The sequence below is a fragment of the Neoarius graeffei genome, chromosome 12, assembly GCF_027579695.1.
Source record: "Neoarius graeffei isolate fNeoGra1 chromosome 12, fNeoGra1.pri, whole genome shotgun sequence".
NCBI lineage: Eukaryota > Metazoa > Chordata > Actinopteri > Siluriformes > Ariidae > Neoarius > Neoarius graeffei.
The window spans coordinates 48,049,163-48,073,820 of record NC_083580.1 but is presented as its reverse complement, the minus strand read 5'-3'; the positions used below and the strand labels follow the sequence as shown (position 1 = coordinate 48,073,820).

Below are 24,658 nucleotides of genomic sequence, written 5' to 3'. Positions count from 1 at the left end.
TTCTGTGCGGAGTTTGCATGTTGTCCGCGTGGATTTCCTCCGGGTGCTCCGGTTTCCCCCACAGTCCAAAGACATGCAGGTTAGGGTAACTGGTGACTCTAAATTGACCGTAGGTGTGAATGTGAGTGTGAATGGTTGTCTGTGTCTATGTGTCAGCCCTGTGATGACCTGGCGACTTGTCCAGGGTGTACCCCGCCTTTCGCCCGTAGTCAGCTGGGATAGGCTCCAGCTCGCCTGTGACCCTGTAGAACAGGATAAAGTGACTAGAGATAATGAGATGAGACCTTTCCCCAAAACCAATGTCATGGTACAACAGTGGAAAAGAAACACTCAACACAAAATAAATGCCAGACCCACTGACAGACAGAAACATGAGCATCGTCCTTAAAAAACTGTGGCTGTAATCTAACTGTAATGTCATCACAGTCCCACCGAAGGCCGACCCCGATACGGCCCACGCAGCCTCTGCACTGAACACCAAGCCATGGATCCACAGAGCTGTACCTCACAAAGCGAGCACAGATACATTACTGCACTAACTGAGGCTACATCCACACGACAACGGCAACGAGATGTTATTTAAAAAAATATCGCGTCCACATGGGCAACGATCAGTAAAATATCAGGTCCATATGGCAACGCAACGCTTGCTGAAAACGATGCAATACACATGCCACACCTCTAGGGGCGCTGTAAGACGGTCCCTTCAGAGACACCAGAACAATAGAAGTAGTAAGGACGCATGCGCATAAATTATTATGCGCAAGACTTCATATTAGCCACAAAGTCAGAAAAATCTGTTCGTAAAATTACATTATAATGACCAAATACAATGAAAAGTATTTTTCCAGTCTCACCTGTGAAAGGTAATCCCATGTGATCTCGTTTGGACGGCAAACCTGTTGGTACAGTTAAACGCAGCAGAGCAATTCCAGCGTTATAGACGTGACACTTGAACTCAAAATGGCAACAAATGACCCAGTGCATGTTTTATTGTCTCCCAGTATTTAAACAGGTGTTGCATATTTTAAGGCTGTACCATACTGGAGAAGTGATAGAACAAGAACAATTCCCATAGTACATCTAGGGCATGCCAGAAAACACCAATAAAAGATGCGTTATGGATGTGACAGAAAAAGTATCACTTTTCTTGGGTGACTGTACATTTTTATCAAACTCTGTGAAATTGTAAACCTAATGTCGAAATGGAGATATCCATTTGATAGAGGGGTCCAAGGTGAATATTAAAAAATCTTTGTTTAAAATATTTTGTATTTCATGCAGAGTTTCGGAAGGAAAAGTCAGCGTTATGGATGTGACGAAATTCCGTTATGGATGTGACGAGCACATGAATGAGGCATTTTTATTCTCCGCTTTGACCCATCCAATATGACGGCAAGGATGACGTATGATTCTACGCGGAAGGCAGCGTCTTTAATGGTCCGGAATAAATTGAATGCTACACGTTGATGGATTAATTTGTTCTTCTACGCCCTTTTTGAGGAATGTATTGTAGGACTTAAACCAACATCTGAAGAGGTGAGATCGCTCCATTTTTTCCCTATTTTTGCTGGCGGGATTGACTCTGCCCTAAGGGCTATTCTCTCTCTCTCTCTCTCACTTTGCACCATTACACAATAAATATTCACAGTGAAAATATTTTGTAAGCGCGTTTCATGAACCAAGTTATAGGATTTGTTGACAACTCGCATCGAGTTCGTTACACTTCTACCCGGTGTGAAGCACTCACAGTCATGTGGTTGTGATGTCATCGTAAACAAATCTGTTCTACTCATCCAGACGACTTCGCAACGGCAATGTTGCCAGATCTTTCCACTCTGGAACCCGTTCTCAAAAGATTGCGTTTTGGGGCACCCAAAACGCCGGTGCCGTGTGGACGCCAGGCCGAAACGATAAACAATTTTATCGGATTCACCTGAATCCGTTGCCGTGTGGACAGGGCCTGAGTAAACCCCAGAGCCCTCAGAATGACGGCACCAAACTCCCTGCCATCAACACAAAAGGTGAAAGTGCTCTCGATCCTCCGTTAGTGAGCACACACTCATGACACATGGAGATCAGGGGATACACACCGCTCAAGCTGAGGTCTATAGCGACACAACAAACAGCAACCAACGGAATCCAAACAAGTGGCATACTCGGACATAATCTACGAGCTACAAGTGAACACACAATGCATACTTCTATAATCCTCAGTAGCTGCATTACAGCTGCACATATAGTTTATGCAGAACTACAGCTTGCACTTACTGGAGACACTTTATATTAAGCGAGACAGTTGTCTACTCTTCACAAAAATAAATTACCATCCTGCTTTGTGCATGGTCTTGCTAGAAAAAAGTCAGGTGTGAAATCTGGTCAGGAAAACTGCTGGTCAAAGATGCTGTGCTTAAAATATCGTGACTATAATTAAAACACGATCTAGCATAACACATCAAGTAACGCGTTAATATATGGCAATGCAGTGAAGTAGTACCGTGCCTGTTATTTATGCACTGTAATGTTCAAACCACTGTTTTGCAAAATAAGTAAAACCCATCAGCAGGCAGGCAGTGTTTAGAAAAGTGCTTTAAAAAAAACACTTGTGGTAAAAATATTTTCAAGTCCTGGGCGTAGGACAACCAGCTAAAATTGGATGACCTCTGCACTTTGGACAGCGAAGTTCCTAGCAATGTACAGTGGTGCTTGAAAGTTTGTGAACCCTTTAAAATTTTCTATATTTCTGCATAAATATGACCAAAAACATCAGATTTTCACACAAGTCCTAAAAGTAGATAAAAAGAACCCAGTTAAACAAATGAGATAAAAATATTATACTGGGTCATTTATTTATTGAGGAAAATGATCCAATATTGCATATCTGTGAGTGGCAAAAGTATGTGAACCTTTGCTTTCAGTATCTGGTGTGACCCCCTTATGCAGCAATAACTGCAACTAAACATTTCCGGTAACTGTTGATCAGTCCTGCACACCGGCTTGGAGGAATTTTAGCCCATTCCTCCATACAGAACAGCTTCAACTCTGGGATGTTGGTGGGTTTCCTCACATGAACTGCTCGCTTCAGGTCCTTCCACAACATTTCGATTGGATTAAGGTCAGGACTTTGACTTGGCCATTCCAAAACATTAACTTTATTCTTCTTTAACCATTCTTTGGTAGAACGACTTGTGTGCTTAGGGTCGTTGTCTTGCTGCATGACCCACCTTCTCTTGAGATTCAGTTCATGAACAAATGTCCTGACATTTTCCTTTAGAATTTGCTGGTATAATTCAGAATTCATTGTTCCATCAATATTGGCAAGCCATCCTGGCCCAGATGCAGCAAAACAGGCCCAAACCATGGTACTACCACCACCATGTTTCACAGATGGGATAAGGTTCTTATGCTGGAATGCAGTGTTTTCCTTTCTCCAAACATAACGCTTCTCATTTAAACCAAAAGGTTCTATTTTGGTCTCAACCGTCCACGAAACATTTTTCCAATAGCCTTCTGGCTTGTCCGCGTGATCTTTAGCAAACTGCAGACGAGCAGCAATGTTCTTTTTGGAGAGCAGTGGCTTTCTCCTTGCAGCCCTGCCATGCACACCATTGTTGTTCAGTGTTCTCCTGATGGTGGACTCATGAACATTAACATTAGCCAATGTGAGAGAGGAGTCCAAACTCTTTAGAGATGGTTTTGTAACCTTTTCCAGCCTGATGAGCATCAACAACGCTTTTGCTGAGGTCCTCAGAAATCTCCTTTGTTCGTGCCATGATACACTTCCACAAACGTGTTGTGAAGATCAGACTTTGATAGATCCCTGTTCTTTAAATAAAACAGGGTGCCCACTCACACCTGATTGTCATCCCATTGATTGAAAACACCCGACTCTAATTTCACCTTCAAATGAACTGCTAATCCTAGAGGTTCACATACTTTTGCCACTCACAGATATGTAATATTGGATCATTTTCCTCAATAAATAAATGACCAAGTATAATATTTTTGTCTCATTTGTTTAACTGGGTTCTCTTTATCTACTTTTAGGACTTGTGTGAAAATCTGATGATGTTTTATGTCATATTTATGCAGAAATACAGAAAATTCTAAAAGGGTTCACAAACTTTCAAGCACCACTGTACGGAGCATTTCCTTATGTTTTCTTACAGAAAACTTCACCACATCAACAACTGCTGTCCCAAGTCCATGGGAACATGACTGATTTTCACAATCAGCAACATACCACCACACCACAAACCCCCAATCTGATCAAAGTCAAACTGGTTTGAAGTAGATAAACTTGCAGGTCAGTGACCCAGTGAGTGAGTTCAGGTCTGCTTTTACATATCATCAGGGCTCGGAGACTCGTCTCTTATTTCTCACACATGTCCAGCCAAGAAACTGGAGTCAACAAGATGGGTGTCCAAGTTGGCTCAAACACAAAGAAGTCTTTCCAGCATGCAATTCCATCTTCCTCACCCAACATGTCTACACAGGTCGAGCTAAACGCTGTGTGTTCTCTAGAACGTTGAAAAGACCGCTGCTGTGATGACGGGTGTGGGAATGGAAAACCACAGCAGCTTATAATGAGCTTCTGAAAGCCAACTGGAGAAGTCTCAGAGTTTAAAAGAGAGACAGGCTGAATTTGAGGAATGTAAAGGACAAAAACAAGATCAACCGTGAGCTACTGCTCACTTACGTATTCCCCCGCTCTCGCTTATATCAGAATGCAAGCGATCGAAGGAACAGGACACTTATTATGAATGTTGACTTGAACAAATAATTAACCCTGAAACAATTAAGTAAAGAGCAGTGTTCTCCCCAGGGATTTCAAAATAGCGTCCTGGTAAACCGTCATTTTGAAATAGCATTTTGCTTCTTGAAATAGTGTCAAAATCCACCCTATATGTTTTGAAAATACATTCAGTCAGTAAACAGGAAGTCGATGTGCGACAGACCTGAAAACGGTATACACGGTATAGAACCCCAAGCTGAAGCTCGGTACCAAATATCAAGCAGTTGTGATTTGTAGTTGCTGAGAAAAGTGTTACGAAAATTTTGTAAATCCACGCTGTATATGTTTCATAAATACATTGTCAGTAAACAGCAAGTCGATATGCGACAGACCTGAAAACGGTAGACACGGTATAGAACCCCAAGCTGAAGTTTGGTACCAAGTGGCTATGATTTGTGGTTGCTGAGAAAAAGGGTGTGTTTCGGACTGACAGAGGTAAATCAGTGTACGCCCCCCCTCCTTTGGATTGGTGATATCATAATAAACTGCCTCCAAATAAGCATCTTTTATTAATACAGAGACCCAAGGGCAGATTACACATTCAAAACACAAATCACAGGCCACTTTAATAGGCACTTGTTTTTGATTCTAAGATTCCTGTTCTTGGCTGGCAGGAGAGGAACCCAATGTGTTCTTCTGCTGTTGTATGCCGAGATGCTTTTCTGCTCGCCACGGTTGTAAAGAGTAATTATATGAGCTACTATTTCAGTGTGGGGAAATAAGGAATTTTAAGCAGACTGTTGCAGGACAGACAAGTTTGAAATGTCCATCCATATGACGGGCCAAAGGCCCGGAACAATGTGGTTGGGGGTCCAGGGCCTGCCTTAGGTCCCCGGAAGCTGAAGGGCTTTAGATGCCTGGCTTCTCAGCTATTTCCAGGCACATTTTTGTGATCTTCCACGGGCAAATTACACTAGACATTAGCTGTTAATTACGCTACAAATTGAATATAATTTTTTTTAAAGATATTTTTTGGGCTTTTTTCACCTTTATTGGATACGACAGTGTAGAGACAGGAAATGAGCAGGGGAAAGAGAGACGGGGAGGGACCGGGAAACGACCTCGGGTCGGAATCGAACCCGGGTCCCCGGATCCATGGCGCGGCGCCCCATCCACCTGAGCCACGACGCCCCCAAATTGAATATAAATTTACAAGAAACTGTGAGAAGATTCAAGAAAAACATGTTTCAAGTTCTACCCAAGAAAACAGTCGCACACACAGGTCACTTCCATGTCTAGAAAAAAGTACGGGGGGCCAAGGATGTTCCAGTTGGTTACAACTTACTGGGACTAATATATATATATATATATATATATATATATATATATATATATATTAGTGCTGTCAAGCGATTAAAATATTTAATTGCGATTAATGTCGCGACTGTCATAGTTAACTCGCGATTAATCGCAATTTAATCGCACATTTTTGTCACATGAAAAACCATTGTAATTCTCTTATCAGCATAAAAAAGTGAATGGGCTTGCTCACCGTTCGAACTACGGGGGTACACGGGGGATCCGAGATCCCCTGAAACAGACATGAGATCCCTTGAAAACATGATTTGGGAAATGTTGGGGGGTCTCTAAAATATTGGCAAAATGATGTTTATTGACATAGCAATCATGTGTAACGGGAAGAATTTGCATATCCGAAGTGAGCGCGCGATGGAGATCCGCGCTCTGAGACAAGCGCAAGCACCCCCTCCCCCCCAAGGGAAAATAAGGGACCCCCCCCGAAAATATCGGCATAGTTCGAACACTGGTTGTACCAATGTTTTTTTTTTATTGCAGAGCATAACACGTCTTGTCACAGCCACTGCAAAGTGGGGCTGGAGCCGCTGATGGGAAAACGAAACCTACCGTAAGCCGAGCACCGTGGCTCTTCGGGGGAGGGCAGAGGACTCTGGCTGTGCAGGGCGTGGCATCATGTCACAGAGCGTTAATCTCGCGATAAAAAAAATTATCGCCGTTAAAATTGAGTCAAGTTAACGCGTTAATAACGCGACATTTTTGACAGCACTAATATATATATATATATATATATATATATATATATATATATATACACACACACACACACACACACACACTATAACAACACTCATGAAACATTATGTCAACAATGACTTTTTATACTACATTTATAATAAGTCTATAAGAAATTTAGTAATTAACAACACAACTCTTCTTACACAATAGAGTTAAAATTTTGAGGACGAGATTCCAAGTAACTTTGTAACAAAATGACTCAAAACTAGACTCGGTAATGTCATTTAGCATTCAGACTACCGTATTTTCTGGACTATAAGCCACTACTTTTTTCCTAGGTTTTGAACCATGCGGCTTATACAAAGGTGCGGCTATTCTGTGGATTTTTCTTCCACCGCTAGGGGCGCTCTAACCGGAAGTAGAATCAAAAATAAGATAGACGAAAAATCAGTGCAAAGAAGAATTAGCAGATCTTTAGCAGATAGAACACGCACGGCAAATTACTAACTGGTAATTATTTTCAAATCCAGCGAAGATGATTAAAGTGACTTGTGGTTTCAAACACAGGAGAAATGAAGGTAAATAAATACCGGTTATTTTCTCTTGGTTCTGTTCCGTTTTAATCAGCAAAGTTGCTGCCGTGTTAAAAGGCACTGTTCGGAAAGAATCTGCTCAGGTACATACATGTACATTTACAGTACAAAATCGTTCTGTACATGCAGTAAATATCTAATTTTTCAACATAGATATCTGCGGCTTATAGCCCGGTGCGGCTTGTATATCTTTTTTTTAATTTTTTTTTTAAAATAGAGCGGATGCGGCTTATATACAGGTGCGCTCTATAGTCCAGAAAATACGGTAAAATCTGCTGGACTAGAACTTAGAAAAGAGAGCAAAATAAAAACTATTAAAATATAAATCTACATTCTCTAAAGTGTATGACTCAGTCATTCTTATTATGAATAAATTTTTTTTTAAAAACACACATAACAACAACAACAACAACATAACCATTGACTGGAAGTTTGGCACTTAGCATAATACTGTACTGCAAAGTCTCCTGTAAACTGAACTCTTAAATCAACTGACTGGATCAGTCAGATACAGTCAACCCTAAAACACGAGTTCAACTGCATCGTGCAATAAAAACAGTGAATGCTGAGTGAGTCTTATTTAGTGTGCCACTCGGGGAGAAGGAGGTGCCTGTAAAGTTTGACGGGGCTAGGACCATCATGGCCGAGTTATGAATTTTTAAAAGTCGGACCCGCGGAGGCCCCCATTTCACAGGCCATGTTACAATAATGTATTCGCCCAGTGTAACATATGGAAGAAAATTAGACCCACACCTTTACAAATTTTACATGGGCCATCCGGTTTGATGCTTTTGAAATACAGACGGACAAATGCGAAAATTATCAGTCAATGCCCGCTGGTCTGGCTTCATTTCCCCCACACTGCTACCGTATATCCTTTCCGGCAGCTCAAACCAATCTGGCTATTTTCCTCTGACCTCTCTTATCAACAAAGCGTTAGTTCTGTGGGTGGAAACAGCCGCTCACTCAATGTTTTTTGTTTTTCACACCATTCTGTATAAACTCTAGAGCAGGGATGCCATGGTTACGGCCCACGGGCCGGAAGTGGCCCGATTGGACATCACATCCGGCCCGTGGTTGATATGGGAGAGCCATTTTTTAATTAAAAAATGTAATAAAATAAACTTTCATCTAATGGTTTTTCCTTTAAAAAATTCAATCTGACGTTTTATTTTTATTCAATTTTCGTGGAATTATTTCAGTTTGTCTTTTGCTGCTGCCCGCCTCAGCTGCTGCAGCGCGTGCGCTGACCAGGATGTTAGCCTGCAGTGTTGCGCGCCGTTGAAGGATAAGTACACATCTGTTGCAATCGAATCATTCTACAAATACTTGCCGCCAGAGTACCCAGTTATGACGGCATTTGCAGGCAAAATATTGTGCATGTTTGGGACAACATATTTATGTGAGCAGGCCTTTTCTGTGATGAATATTAATAAATCGAAACTGCGTAATCGCCTGACACACGAACATCTCAATGACGTTATGAAAATAGCCACGGCCCAGAACCTGTCCCCCAATGTCGACAAGCTAGTGAAAGTTAAAAGGTGTCTAGCTTCGACAAGTAAAATGTAGCTGAAGTAGGTTTGTCTTCCCATTCATCATATTCCTGTGTGATATGGTTGGGAGGGAATAAAATGGGTTGGATTTTACTGATGTATGCTGTACAGTAGGCTAATGCCATAGGCATGGGTTTGTGAAAATGTGGGTTGGAGTTGTATGACTGGCAAAGGAAACGTGCCATCTGTTGTTGAGCCAATGTAATGTGAGGTCATATCTGGCTTTTTTCAAGAACCTTACGTTTTTCTACTGAATATTAAGTGACTTTGCTTATTTTTTGGATTGCTTTGCTCTGGCACTTATTTCTGTGACTTGTTTAGGAGTGTTTGGCCTTGACTTTTTTTAATTGGCCTAATTTTGGCCTAACAATGCTTTTATGTGTAAGCCTTCAATAAATATGATCAAAATAATTTACAGTTTACTCTTGTGTTATTTGTAGAAAATGTGTTGGCATTGGCACCTAGTCTATTTTGTTGCATTTCTAAACGTGGACTACTTGCATGGATATGTCCGTGTCACATTTTCAAAGGGTAAATATCTGCTATGTAATTGTATGTCTCATTGTGAGGCTATTGTGGTGCCAATACAATTCCTTTTCGATGTGTTGTTGGCATCATTTTAAAAACAGTACATCCATGCGTTGAGTTACCTAAGGTGTAATTCGGCCCCCGAGGTCCCACTTAAAAAAATCTGGCCCCCTAACCAATTTCACCCTGGCATCCCTGCTCTAGAGACTGTTGCGTGTGAAACCCCCAGGAGATCAGTGGTTTCTGAAATACTCAAACCAGTCCATCTGGCACCAACACCCATGCCGCAGTGAAAGTCACAGAGATCATGAGTTTTCCCATGCTGATGTTTGAAATGAACATTAACTGAAGCTGTTGATTTGTATCTGCATGATTTTATGCATCGTGCTGCTGTCAAGGGATTGGCTGATTAGAGAACCGCATAAAACAGCAGGGCGGGTGTGTGGGTGTGCCTAATAAAGTGGCCGGCGAGTGTAGGTTCCAGTTTAATATATCACACCACAGAATTCTGGATTCTGATTGGTCAAAAGGTGTTGATTAGTCTTCTATAAATGCAGCTCGGACAGCAGCATCAGCTACAAATCAAAAAGGTTTAGATTAATTAACGGACACTGGGTTTACAAAAAGTGTACGATCATTAACACGTGGACGTTTTCTGTAAGGAGATGTTTGTTTAACGTTTATGGAAGGAGTCTCCAGTGTCAACGCTCTGGAGTCTGGTCATTCTCTTCGGATCTCTTTCAACAAGACGTTTCTGTCCAGAGAACTGTTGCTCACTGGAAGTTTTTTTGAATTTCACACAATTTAGTGTCAACTCTAGAGACGGTTGTGTATGAAATTTCCAAGGAAGACACCAAGAACCATGCCACGGTTTGAGATCCCCCCCACCCCGCACACACACTGTGTTTGATGTGAACATTAATTGAAGCTTTCGCCTGTATCTGGATGACTTAAATGCGCTATGTTGCTGCTCCACGGTTGGACTCGGAATAACTGCATGAATATGAAGGTGTACAGATGTTCCTCTTAACATGACCAGTGGTTGCAGTTTGAACAGCGTCAGGAAGGTTGGTCAGGATGCTTTTAACGTTCTCACTTTTCCAACGGCTTTGCTTTATTGGTTTGTTGTAAGAAAGGCATATGATTTAAAAAAAAAACTGTTAAATAACACTAAATGAATGTCTCACTGCAATTTTTTTTTTTTTTGCAGTTAAACATTTCCGCAGTAATTTTTTTTTCTAACAAGAAAAGTTGCTGGCACTTGCAGTACTGAAGCCTGTCTTTTGTATCCCAGCAAAAATCTGTGCAAAAACCAAAAACATTAAATAGTGGATTGATTGTGTTCAAGCTTCTGGATCACGTGATGGGAAAGCCAAGGTTCTACAATTCCTCTGTGTTTAGTCTGAAAGAACTGAGCAGCTCTGAGACAGAATCAACATGCACATGGGCCAAAAACATCATTGCCTAATATGGTGTGATGGAAAAACTGCGAGGCTAAAATCTGTTGTTCTGTCAAGTCCAAGTAAGTGTGAAAAAAAAGAGCCTTCGCTCTTATTTGACTATTTAACAGCATGTAATCAACTAGAAGCGCACTCAGTAGAGTGTATACCTCCACCAAGACATTTATACCCTGTCCACACTAGGGATTTTGTACCGATACGAAACTACTTTCGTACCGCAACACCTGTCCACACTAGCAACTATACCGGTACTGTAGCGGTATAGACCCTTTTCAGTCACGTGACCTTTGTAAACGCGACCGCCATTTTGGACATGTAGTGGACTTCGGCTCGAATCGGTTTGAATGCGAGGAAGGCGACAAACGAAAAACATAAAAGAAAAAGGAGCGAGATGCAGAAAACACCTTCACTATCCAGCGACGTAGGGCATTTACAGGGCGAGCAGAGGGAGAGGTATTTGCAAAAATTGAGGTTAGCAGGCTTAGAGAACGACGTTTACCTGCTTCCACCAGGATTGTTCACTGACGTACGGAAGTACACGAAGCCCTCGTCTTTACCTGACTTCGGCCCACATGATCTGTATACCCATGTCGTTAAAAACCCATCGCCATACACATACACGCCAACGTCCGAGGTTCCGGAGCGCGCTCTGGCTTGCTCCAGGAGTGCTCCGGCCGAGGTTCCAGAGCGCGCTTCGGCTTGCTCCAGGAGTGCTCCGGCCGAGGTTACGGAGCGCGCTCCGGCTTGCTCTGGAGCAAGCCGGAGCGTGCTGCTTAATTTGAGGGCAACCTCGGCCAGAGTGTGCTCCGGAACCTCGGCCGGAGCACTCCGGGAGCAAGCCGGCGCGCGCTGCTTAATTTGAGGGCGAGCAAGCCGGAGCGCGCTCCGGAACCTCGGATGTTGGCTCCGGCAGCTATTTATACTGGATCCGGAGTAAATAGCTGCCGGATCATAATTACAGTAAACTAGTAAATACAGTAAAGGAAAAACTTGAGACTGAAAGGTTTTAACAGTCATCCAAATGACTGAACGTAAACATTGCTACAGTAACATACCAGCTACTTGTTGACATTAGCTAGTCAGCAATAGCTACTACAGAAGAACAAAGAGGTTACAATGGGTTATTTTAGCCTATTTGGTTACACACTCGCCGCCACAGAATGTTAACAGCAATGTAATGCCTTTTCTGGCTAATTTTATTCGTCTTACCTCCAACAAAGTGGTCACTACACAAGCGTTGGTATGCCGAGGGCTGCCAATCTGTTAATGGCCGCTATCCATCTTCTCCGTCGGCATCCGATAAAATGATAACCCTTGCCTTGTTTGTTGATGGTTACTACATCCAGGTGCACAACAATATAGTGGCATGATGGAAGTCTTGCTGAAAGTAAAAACTTTCTTTGCTGCCGTTCCTCAATGTTGGCTGTGGTAAACTACTGGTAGTACACGTCCAAAATGGCGGCCGCGTTTGTCGTGACGTCACGTGAAAAGGGTCCATAACTGTATTGGTACGAAACCCACAAATGTATGGGTTTCGTACCGGTACAGTATCGGTACTGTAGCGCTTCGCTGTAGTGTGGACAGATGAAGCGGCTCTGTATCGATACAAATATAATCCGCATGCGCAAAGTCACACACCTCAATCGATGTCTTCGCTGAATAAAATAGTGAAGAACGGAGATTTGTTTGTTTCTTTCTCAACTGCCTCACACGTTTTATACAATTCGACTGAATAAATGACCAACAGAAATACAGACTGTACACTGACAACAAAAAGCACACACACGTTGTTTCATCTATACGGAAGCCGAGAGAGGCCCTTCATATAATCCTTTTTTTTATTCACCTTGTCATCCCGAGATAACGACATAATTAATTCAGGATCTCGAGAAAACAACACAACTAATTCGAGATCTCGAGAAAACAAAACCGTTATTCCGAGATCTCGAGAAAACAAAATTATTTCATGATCTCGAGTAAACAGCTGAGAAATGGTTCATTCAGGTGCGCCAAGAGACTTGTGATATGCTGACTTTGGGGCTATTTCTCATTCTGTATAGACACAACTTTGGTCATTAGAATGTCTGGAATAATCGATCACCTAATAAGGCAGTATTTTGATCAGGGGTTGACACAGGGAGAGATTGCATTAAGTCTTTTAATAAGGGATAATTTCAAAATTAGTCTGCGGCACCTCCGCAGAAGACTGGCCCGGCTTCGTCTCTACCGACGGAGATACAGTGATCCAGCTGAGATCACGGAATAATTGTTTTGTTTTCTCGCGATCTCGAAACAACGGATGCCATATATTCTCGGAAGGAAGTTACTCGGTAACCACGGAAACATTTCGCGCACGCGCATTTCAACTACCGTGAAAGAAAACCGCAAACATTTCTCGCTAGTGTGGACAGATGCACTAAACTGTACCGGTATACTTTGTATCGATACAGTTATACCACTTTCGTACCGGTATAAGTGTGAACACAGCAATATATTCTCCACATCAAAATCAACAAGACTGCTCCGAGCGCATAATATCCCCTGCTAACGAAATTGCAATATGCGTATTACCGTCCTATAACAAAGCCTTTTGCCAATTTTCGTGAAATTCCTCCAAAAATTGTGAGAGGAGTTGATTTCAGAACGTGAGAACCCTTTCCGGGATGGACAGGCAGACAGACGGATGGACTGACTTCGCCACGACATAATCCCCTTTCGGGCCTTTTGGCCAGTGGGGGATAAAAATCATTTGAACCTAGGATAATACTACAGCTGTACACCAAATTTCATCAAAATCCGCTTGCTACTTTTGGAGTTATGTTGGGAACAGACAAACAAACAAAGGGAGGACGAAAACATAACCTCGAACACAAAGCTGGCGGAGGTAATAAACTGATTATCTAAAAGTACTGTGTGAACATTTACACACACTTTGGATTAGAAGTACAGCGAGGCTTGAAAGTTTGTGAAGCCTTCAGAATTTTCTCTATTTCTGTACAAATAAGACCTGAAACAACATCAGATTTTCACACCAGAGCATCAGCGACCAGGCTTGTAGTACTCCAGTCCAGGATTCGGACTCAAGTCCGACTCACGCCCTAATTTTAAGGGCTCGTGACTCGACTCGGACTTGGACTCATGTATTAACTGCATTCGGACTCGTAAATTGGAGACGAGGACTCGGACTTTTTTCTTTATTTTTTGTAACATGCCATAAGATATATATATATATATATATATATATATATATATATATATATATATATATATATATATATTGTGTACTAATTTCATGCAAGAGGAGTGTCCCACCTGCACCAGAGAGACTCTTGGGTGTGCTCCAGACCGCACACACGGACTCGCACCTGCACAGGATTAAGGCGCAATCAGCACGCCTATATAAAAACTGTAAAAACACACTTACTTTGCGAAGTATTGGAGTTAAATTGCTGACACATTACCGAACCTTATTTCCTTGTTTGGTTTCCTGATCCCCGATTTCCTGTTTCTTGCCTTTGATTCTGCCGAGTCTCCGAGCCTGTTTGCGCCTCGCTTGACCTATTGCCCGTTTCACTGTTTTCTGATTTTGCCTGCCGTTCTGGATTGTTTACTCTCTTCATTTGTATTAATAAACACACCTTCTGCACCTACATCCGTCTCCCAACCATCTCTGACAGAATCTTTTGCACTCCCCGATAAAGAGAATGCACATTCACCTGTTCATACGTCATGTTCAGGAAAAAAAATAATGTTAATGGTGCTAAAACAGCCACTGTCAAATGGTGCGATCGGCGTCTTGGACTTGACTCGGCTCAGTAGTGGACTCGACTCAAATTTTTTTTTTTTAAATGACTTGGACTTGAACACTGGGGACTCAAGGTTTCGTGACTCGACTACAACACTGTCAGCGACGCAGTAGCTCACACGGCTGTGCCATGAGAAACCAGACTCGTTTATAATTAGCCAAGTTGTGCTTCATGAAAACAATTTGATCTACAAAACAAACCATTAAAATCCATTGAAAACTCAGGGAGGAGTAGCAATTTTTGTGAATTGTGGATGGACAGACGACGCGTGATAGCAATAGCTCACCGGCCTATAGCCGTGTAAGCCGCCAACAACAACAACAACAAGACCCTAAAGTGGATAAAGAGAACCCAATTAAACAAACAACAAAAAATTTTATGCTTGGTCAATTATTTATTGAAAAAAAATAAATCCAATATTACATATATTTTTTCTGACTGGGAAAAGTATATGAACCTCTAGGATTAGCAGTTATTCTGAAGGAGAAATTCAAGTGTTTTCAATCATTGGGGTGAAAATCAGGTGGGGTGGGTTCCCTGTTTTATTTAAAGAACAGGGATCTATCAAAGTCTGATCTTCACAACACATGTTTGTGGAAGTGTATCATGGCACGAACAAAGGAGATTTCTGAGGACCTCAGAAAAAGCGTTGTTGATGCTCATCAGGCTGGAAAAGGTTACAAAACCATCTCGAGTTTGGACTCCACCAATCCACAGTCAAACATACCCCTTTTCCACCAAATCAGTTCCAGGGCTGGTTCGGAGCCGGTGCTGGTTCACAACTCGTTCAACTTGTGAGCCAGTTGAGAACCAGTTTGCTTTTCCATAGCTCACGGTGCTAAGGGAAGCCACGTCATTACATCGCTCTATACGTCAGTTACGTCACTGTATACGTCAGTTACATCGCTACGTTTGCATAAACCTTGGCGCGAATATCGAAGCAAAAACAACATGGAAGAAGCAGCAGCAGCAACAACAACAGTAATAATGAATGACTTCGCGTTCGTACAGCTGCTGCTTCTCGACGCTTAAAAATGGCGATCTTTCGCGGTCTTGTTATTGTTGTTGGTCTTAACAACTCCGCCCCCCCTCTGACGTAAGCGGTTCTTTCCTCTGGCCTAGCAGAGAGTTGGTGCTAGCCTGGAACCGTTTTTTCTGGCCCCAGAGCCAGTTCTTTGTCAGTGGAAATAGAAAACCCGGTTCCAAACTAAGCACTGGCCCCGAACCAGCCCTGGAACTGCTTTGGTGGAAAAGGGGCATCAGACTGTGTACAAATGGGAGGTTCACAAACTTTCAAGCACCACTGTAGCATCGGTTTGTGCAATCACTGCCTTCTTGATAACGATGTGGGCTTTTCAGTGCACCTTTTCATAACCTTTCAATACCTGCTAGAGTGGCATGACTATCATAAACACACTATAAAATGCCCGCATTACAATCATGATAGTGCAAATGCCAAAACTAGTTAAACACAATATTCAGAGTTTGATAAATGAGTGTTTGTTTTGAGTTACTGTCACGGCTATACATCGGTATGGGAAATAATGAAATAATATCCTTACTGACTCCGAATTAAACTCTCATTAGATAAATGCTATAATTTTTTTTCGAGTGTCAGCATGTGGACGGGATAAAAGGATGTCCGAGTGAATCAGTGGGAATATACACTAACCCAGCTCAGCGTACGTATATAACAGTGCTATAAAACTGGAACCGCAAACCTAAAATGTTTTTCAGTCGACATCAGGGATGTTGTGGTAAAGAAAAAGCTGAGTAGCTCCAGAGTGGCACAACAAGAAAGAGTGGGACTATTCTCAAGAAATCGCATGTTTGAATCCTGATGATATCCGGTGCCCAATTAAACATAATTGGCCCTGCTTTCTGGGCAGGAGGGACGACATTCCTGTCTCTTCTGTGGGTTAATGTTCTCGTCAGAGTGTCCAGCTGCTCTGTGACACCGCATGAGCATCAGCTCAAACAGATCTAATGGCTTCACATGTCTGGAGGAAAGCACATGCCCTCCGTACATTACCCTTCGTGGTTTAGAATGGTCTCATTTTAGGGGAGAACTGGTAAGTGGGTGGGACTTGGCAAAAAAAAAAAAAAAAGTGGGGGGCGTTAAGTAAACATTTAACTTCAGGGTTTTTAATATATACAGTATATTGGCAGCAACGCAATGCAACAGGGCACTCAAAAATGGATTTTTTTCCCCCCTAAGATTGCAATTTACAATGATGTGGGCAGAGCTTCCATTATGCGAACGACAACACAACATAAAGGCTACGTCCACGGTACAAGTCTCATGGTTCAATTCCGATTTTTTGCTCAGAAAAGATCTTGACGGTTCGCATTCAGGATTGCAAGTGGCCTGTATCTAACTAACGCGAATGCATTTGTCCTCCAAATAGACACACATCGATATATGTTTTTGCCCGAGTCGTCAGGCTTCGACGTTAATGGTAGTCCGACTGTCCGAGACAACCGAAAGTTTGGTCCGGACAAGACAAATCCTTTTTGATAAAGCGCGTCACTAGGGAAAGATTAGGCATGAGGAAAAGCCGACCTTTTATACAAAGCAGTTAACATGGCCAATAGAGATCTTGCATGTGACGTCACAGCTGATCCAGGTTGTGACAGACGCCATCTTGTAGGTCAAATGCCATATTCCGCCTTCTACTTCTGCTTTTACTTCTACCTTTTCTTCTGGAAAACCCTACTATATACAATTCTACTACAACGGCTGCGGCTACAAGCTCTCCCTACCTGTGCACGTTTTTTATGTTTTTTGTGTGTATTTTTGCGTGTTGTTCGTCTGTACCAGACTTCAATATCCACTACAACCGTATGGACTTACTGGACATGGGTTTCCAGCAGAAAATGACGGTTTGTAGCGATTTCCATCGCATGCACAACATTCCGGACGAGAAAAAAAAAAAAAAATAATTATATATATATATATATATTCCGGACGAGATAGCGGGGTCTCCGTGGATTGTTATCGGAAGCAAAGCGAAGGAGGCGGCGCCGGGAGCAAAAGCGAGGCTACAGGCAGAGCCGGCCTGTTGACTAAACTCAGAAAACAGCCACTCAAATCTCCACTGCCAAGCCTCTACCTCTCCAACGCCAGATCCATGTAAACAAGACGGATGATTTGGAATTACCTTATTCTATTCTATAATCGGCTGGTCAGTGCTATACTCAATACTTAAGTGACTTACCCATCCAGTGAGGATTTTCTCGTTTACAAGATGCCACATCTGAGTTGCTGACAAATCCTGAATTTCTGTAGAGATAACTGGGCAGAGATTTATAAGCATGCAGTGCTTCACCACTGAACAGTGAGGGAAAGTTAATGAGGAAAGTTAATACACGTCCGGGTATTCCGCTGGCAGTTCAAAATCCGGTCGTGAAAACTCCGTCCGGTAAGCCATAAGGGTCAGAAATCTGTAGATCGTTTATTTTAGACATATATCTAGTTATCTGTTCATTAGAAAAATGAGCCGTGTAGTCCGTCGGTTGAAATTGATCCATTCTGTACACGAGTGCAGCAGTATTCAGCGGTGTTTTTTACCGACAAGATGGCGGTTGTGTACTTTCCGGTCACGTGACTGCAAGATCTCTATATCACAAATGTGCTGACATTTAAACAGGGCTTGAGAAGTAGTGCAGAACCTTGAATATTAACTATCCAAGACACCAAATATTTACCTTCTTCGTTTTAAATATTTCAAAATTCTAAAACCTTCTGTTTATTTCCAATACGATCTCAGACTTTCGGACCTGGCTGCATATGTAAAAAGTACCCAACCCGTGTTTACATGTGTCTGCTCTTCACAACAGGATGGTAGCGGATGATGAAAAGGAGGTGGAAGAACAGGCACAAAAACAACAACAACATTTTCAGCAGCCACAAAACCACAGCAATGTGCACGTTTACCCTGTTCTCTAGGACCTCGCAACTTGCCGTAAACTGGCCATGGAGCTCTTGGGTAAATTTTCTCCTTGGGGTTTTAGATCAGAAAGTTCTCCTCACTGAGCAAAGTCACGGGTGTATTACGCCACATCAAGCTTTCTATTCATTTGGGACTGATCTTTGACCTGTAGCCTTTTAAGGCATCATGGTTTTGTTCCACAAGTTTGAGTGGCGTGCCAAATAAAGCAGCGGAGAACAGCATAGTGTAAAAGGATTGGAACTGCTATAACTACAGACGTGAACTAATCCACTGCAGCAGCTTGAACTAAGCAACCAAAGTCTAGGAGGAAGAGAAACACAACAGAAATCCAGATTTCACATCACACTTCGGTGCATGAGAGAAATAAAGAACGTGGCTGTTCTGTGAAATGTGGTTTTTCCTTTAGGTCCAAATATGCTGATTATTACAGTTTCACATGTGCACTTGGCAGAAATCCAAATCCTACCAAGTTCTCCTTTGCTGCATCTCTTATTTGGTTACCATGGCAATCCTCGCCTCGTTGGCTTGACAGAACTGCACTGTTTGTTTCTGTTTCGAGGTGGGGCTTGAAAACCCACCAAGGCATCCCTGTCCCGTCACTAGCACCCACCTCAAAAGTGCTTCTGTTTACCCTCCATCATCTCAGTGCTGTCCACTCAGACATGTCATGATGGGACTGGATACGTCACGTTTACCCGACAATAAATTCCATCGTTGGCTTCCATGGCAACAGTGCAATTGTGGCCATCTGTCTTTATATGTTTGAGACCTAGTGTTAACTTTTCAATATTGGCTCAAAGGTAAGGCCTTTGTTCCTTAATCAGATCTTGATTATGCTCCTTTGCCTCTTACCCAGTCGATAAAACTAAACAATTAAAGCAAATATTTCAAAATTCTATACCTTATTGGAGTTTAAGAGATTAGTCATTCCTTTTTTGATGCCCACACAGAGGAGTCATGTTAATAAGTGATCACAAAGCAAACTCACCTGGAAAGGAATGTGGGTTGGTTGACCCTCGCTTCAGGCACTTGGAACACAGGATATGTACAGAATAATGGAGACCAGGCCATTCCTGGAGAAGAACATTCAGCTCCTCTACCAGTGGGGTAATCGCTTGCCAAGCTGTCCAGATATTTGGCAGCGATGCATGACTAGAAATGGCAAGAGTATCTGGGTGCAGTCTGGTTCGGGAAGGCCGATAGTTCACCATGACAGGCACTTTACCCCGATAGGCAAAGATGTAATCCTTTCCATCGGTGCGTTGCACCACGTGGCTGTTGATTTGCACACTGAACCGTGCAAAAAGTCCAGGAGGAATGAGAAACGGAAAGCTATACTCGATCTGCAACTGTTCCACCGAGAAGAACTGACCAGGAACTGATGAGCCACCATTCTGCCAGGGTTCAGTGTTGGGCTCCTCGCTGCTGACCAGACTGGGGAACTTGTAAACCACAGGCGCCCCATTTAGTGGTTTGCTGCGAGGTTTGTTGATGCAGTAGCAAACCCCCATCTTTTCAAGCAGCTCCATGATAAGGTGCAAGTCCTGCTGCGTCTGCACTAGAGGTTTGAGGAGCTGGCGGATGACGTTGGAAGGCAGCAGACCGTGCAGCAGAAAGCTTTCCACGTGGTGCTGGATTTGAGAAGGTGCTACATTCTCTTCAGTGTCGCTTTCAGAATTTAATTTCTCCAGCATGGCGGTAAGGTCCTTCTGAAAGAAGACGTTCAAGACAGCGATGAACCGTGGCAGATTGTGGAAAACAAATTCTTTTAGGGTTACGCTGTCCTCAAAGTACAGCAGTTTACCGCTCTCATGTAGGTAGGACAGCGCACTTTGTAGACGGTCTTCTGTCAGTCCCGCTTGCAGGCCCAGACGAGCAGAGTCCCACCAGGACAGCCACAGGTCCTGCGGCTTGAAATGGAGCTCCTCTAGCATCTGCCACGACTTGGGCAGTACTCTGTGTAGGTTAGGAAAGATATCCCGGTGATCAGCGACAGACATGAGTTTCTCCTTTAATCGCTGGATATTTCGCATCTCCACGCAACTGACACAAAACACTGGTGACAGGATCTGCAGTCGATTGTTCAGCATGCACTGCAACTGGGCTTTTTTACGTCTCAGGTTCCTGTCCGAGACTCCATAAAAAAGTACATGCAGACTTGACGCCCTGACATCGTAGTCCTGTTCCAAGGCTTCATCCACCTGCTTAGCAAGTGTCCGTAGACTCTCTGTGTCCCTCTTCTCCTGCAGAGAGATCTGTCTGTGGATGTCCAAACACTTTTCCTCCAATTCTTCCTCAGCACAGAGGTCAATGTGAGTTCCTACGACACACACCACTGCATGGGGCACCTTGGCACTGAGCAGGTGAAGGAAATATCCTATACTGGAGTAGAAAGTCTTACATGTGTACAGCTTTAAATTCACTACCACGATGTACAGAGCGCCTGGCGAGAGGAAAAATGGTTTAATGAGTTCGTAATTCTGCTTCCCTGATAAATCATACACGATGAATGTAAGACTACGGTGAGCATCCGCTACCCAGTTCGTCACATCGATCCCTCTACCGCCAGTTATTGTCTTCGCATCTAGCGGTTTGCTTACAATGCACTGCCTGAGCTTAGTTTTCCCTGCATTTGTCTGCCCCATCAAAACGAGTTTGAGTCTTGGTTTCACAGCAGTCTGGGCTTGGGCAAGCTCCTTCTGATATGCAGCTATATACGGGATGCCCTTCATGCACACCTCATATGGAGGTTGTATGAGAGGATTGTCCTTAACTTTCCAAATATTAACTTTGGCGAGCTTTCCGAAATTGTCTGGCAGGATAGCAATTTGGTTACCCTGTAAAACCAGTTCCTCCAGTTTCTCCAGCTCCACTATGGAGTCTGGGAGAAATGTTATTCTGTTATTGTCCAACCACAAATTGGCGAGGTTAGATAGTCGGCCCACTTCTTCTGGGAGGAAAGACAACCTATTTCTGCTCAAATACAGCTCCTCCAAACTGGCGATTGTGAGAATAACCTGAGGAAAATCTTCAAACAAGTTGGACGACAGATTGAGCATTTTCAGCTTTTGCATTTTTCCAAACGACTGTGGCAGCGCTGCAAGGGAATTGTTATCGAGCATCAAGCTCTCGAGGTTCTGCAGATCGCAGAAGGTCTCAGGTAAAGACGAGATACTGGTGCTACTGAGCCACAAAATTTTGAGAGACTGTAGCATTGTGATATTGCCCGGTAGGCCCTCTAGTTTATTCCCAGAACAATCGAGTTCCTCCAAATCACTGAGGGCAAGAAGCTCCGGTGGGAAATTCTGGAGCTTGTTATGATCCACGTCGAGAGTCCTGAGCTTCTTGAGCTGCGTGAAGGACCTGGGGAAATCATGGAGTTCGTTGAAGCTCACATCGACCTCCTCCAGGGCCTGCAACGTCCCAATTTGCGATGGCAGGTACCGGATCTTGTTGTGGCTCACACAGAGCTTTTTCAGACCGTTCAAATACTCGATGTCCTCCGAGAAATGGCTCAGGCAGTTGTGACTAAGATCCAGCTCAGCCAAGTGTCCGAGCTGGAATATCGGAGAGGGCACAGAGGTGAACTTGTTCCTGCGGAGGATGAGGATGCGAAGCTTGGTCAAAGTCGAGCCCAGACCCTCAGGAAGCTCTTGGAGGGAATTATTGCCCAGGTTGAGGACTTCGATCTCCTTGATATCGTCGGGTAAGGTGATTTTCTGGCTGTCGTTGGTGCTCAGAGTGAGTTGGCGCAGGTTGCTCCTCAGTTTCCTGGAGCGTAAAGCTGCGTCTCGCCATATCCTGGCCGTCCTCAGATTAGTCTCATTCTCAGCCATTGCGTCGCCTTCAAATCGCGGAACAGATTTCCCCTGGCAGCATGGCGGCCCTTTTGTTCGCCCTTCTCTGTCCAGCACTCCACATGTTGAGAAGCACAGCTGTAAGGTTTGCTCCACCTGGGGACAAAAAGCGCTCAGTCGCGCCCGAACGCCGCGGCGGTGTTTCCCGCATCCTCCTCCTGTTCATCTGCGCCATGGGGGGAACCGACACGCTGCGCCCTCATGGAGTGTTTCAGCCCGGACTGTTCTCCCGGCAGCACCCGCGGCTTCCCCGGTACCGCCGCATCAACACGGGTCCAAACACACAGCAAGCCGAGCAAAAATAAAAGCACCCCGGCGTGTTCGCTTCCCTCCCTCCTGTTTCCGCCCGCAATCCGCAGGGCTGGGAAACAGGGTTGCCAGATTGTATAAATTCCTCCCTAATTGCGGTTCTAGGATATAACGCTTGTTGAAATCAGGTGTTGAGGTTTTAATAGCCGGAATAAGGTTTACTGAAATACACTTCACTTCAGAAGTGACTTTGTCGGCTTCATTTGATGGAAAAAAAAACAACCGATTTATTATTATTATTATTATTATTATTATTATTATTATTATTATTATTAAGCTTCCACCTCAGATACAATAAATAAACACATAATTCAAAAAAAAAAAAAGGTGAGGGTCACACAACAGAGCTAGGCTCCAATAACAGTGTGCCCTATAATAAATAAATAAATTAATTAATTAATAAGATGCATATACATATAAATAGAGCTACCTAAATAAATAGATTTCTACCTAAAAATCCCACATCTCTTATGTATGTTTATAATATAGTCGATCACTTATAATTACTGATTTACTCTCCCTTCCGCACTTTAGCCTTTAACTAACTTTTATAATTTGTCTTTCTTTTGCAACCACGTGACCACAACTGCTTGCGTCACTGACCGGCGCCATGTTGGAGGATATACAAGTAATATACAGTAATAAGAGTGAATTCAAGGACCCGGGGTCAACTGTGTAGGAAAATGGGGGCTGCGATAGCAGGCAGAACATGCAAACACCACACAGGAAGGCCTTCGTCAGCCGCTGGGCTCGAACCCAGAACCTTTTTGCTGTGAGGTAATAGTGCTAACCACTACACCACCGTGCCGCCCGTTCGAGGATATAACACTTGTTGAAATAAGGTGTTGAGGTTTTAACTGCCGAAATAAGGTTTACTGAAAAGCATTTCACTTCAGAAGTGACTTTGTCGACTTCATTTGTTGGAAAAAAAAAACCTGATTTATTATTATTATTATTATTATTATTATTATTATTATTATTATTATTAAGCTTCCACCTCAGATACAATAAATAAACACATAATTTAAAAAAAAAAGGTTAGGGTCACACAACAGAGCTAGGCTCCAATAACAGTGTGCCCTATAATAAATAAATAAATAAATAAATAAATAAGATGCATATACATATAAATAGAACTACCTAAATATCCCACATCTCTTATGTTTATAATATAGTCGATCACTTATAATTACAGATTTTTTTTTTAAACTCTCCCTTCCACACTTTAGCCTTTAACTAACTTTTATAATTTGTCTTTCTTTTGCAACCACATGACCAAAACTGCTTGCGTCACTGACCGGCGCCATGTTGGAGGATATACAATACGTGTACAGTAATAAGAGTCAATTCAAGGACCCGGGGTCAACTGTGTAGGAAAATGGGGGCTGCGATAGTGAGTGCAGGCAGAACATGCAAACGCCACACAGGAAGGCCTTCGTCGGCCACTGGGCTCGAACCCAGAACCTTTTTGCTGTGAGGTAATAGTGCTAACCACTACACCACCGTGCCAGGATGCAACATTGGTTGAAATAGGGTGTTGAGGTTTTAATAGCCGGAATAAGGTTTACTGAAAAACATTTCACTTCAGAAGTGACTTTGTCGACTTCATTTGTTGGGAAAAAAAAACAACCGATTTATTATTATTATCTCATCTCATTATCTCTAGCCGCTTTATCCTGTTCTACAGGGTCGCAGGCAAGCTGGAGCCTATCCCAGCTGACTACGGGCGAAAGGCGGGGTACACCCTGGACAAGTCACCAGGTCATCACAGAGCTGACACATAGACACAGACAACCATTCACACTCACA

At 43.1% G+C, this 24,658-nt stretch overlaps 1 protein-coding gene across 4 annotated transcripts in view; it reads right to left on the bottom strand.

Annotated features, from left to right (window-relative positions):
- mfhas1 (multifunctional ROCO family signaling regulator 1) overlaps positions 1-22,897 on the bottom strand; it is a 91,368-nt gene extending 68,471 nt beyond the window's left edge. For all 4 annotated transcript variants that reach the window (XR_009655748.1, XR_009655749.1, XM_060935946.1 and 1 more), the window contains exon 1: positions 19,672-22,897. Coding sequence is in view for 2 of the 4 variants with exons in the window: in XM_060935946.1 (XP_060791929.1) it covers positions 19,672-22,519 (2,848 nt within the window). In the remaining 2 variants the exon portion in view is untranslated. The remainder of the gene's footprint in view (positions 1-19,671) is intronic.
- Positions 22,898-24,658: the final 1,761 nt, after the last annotated feature.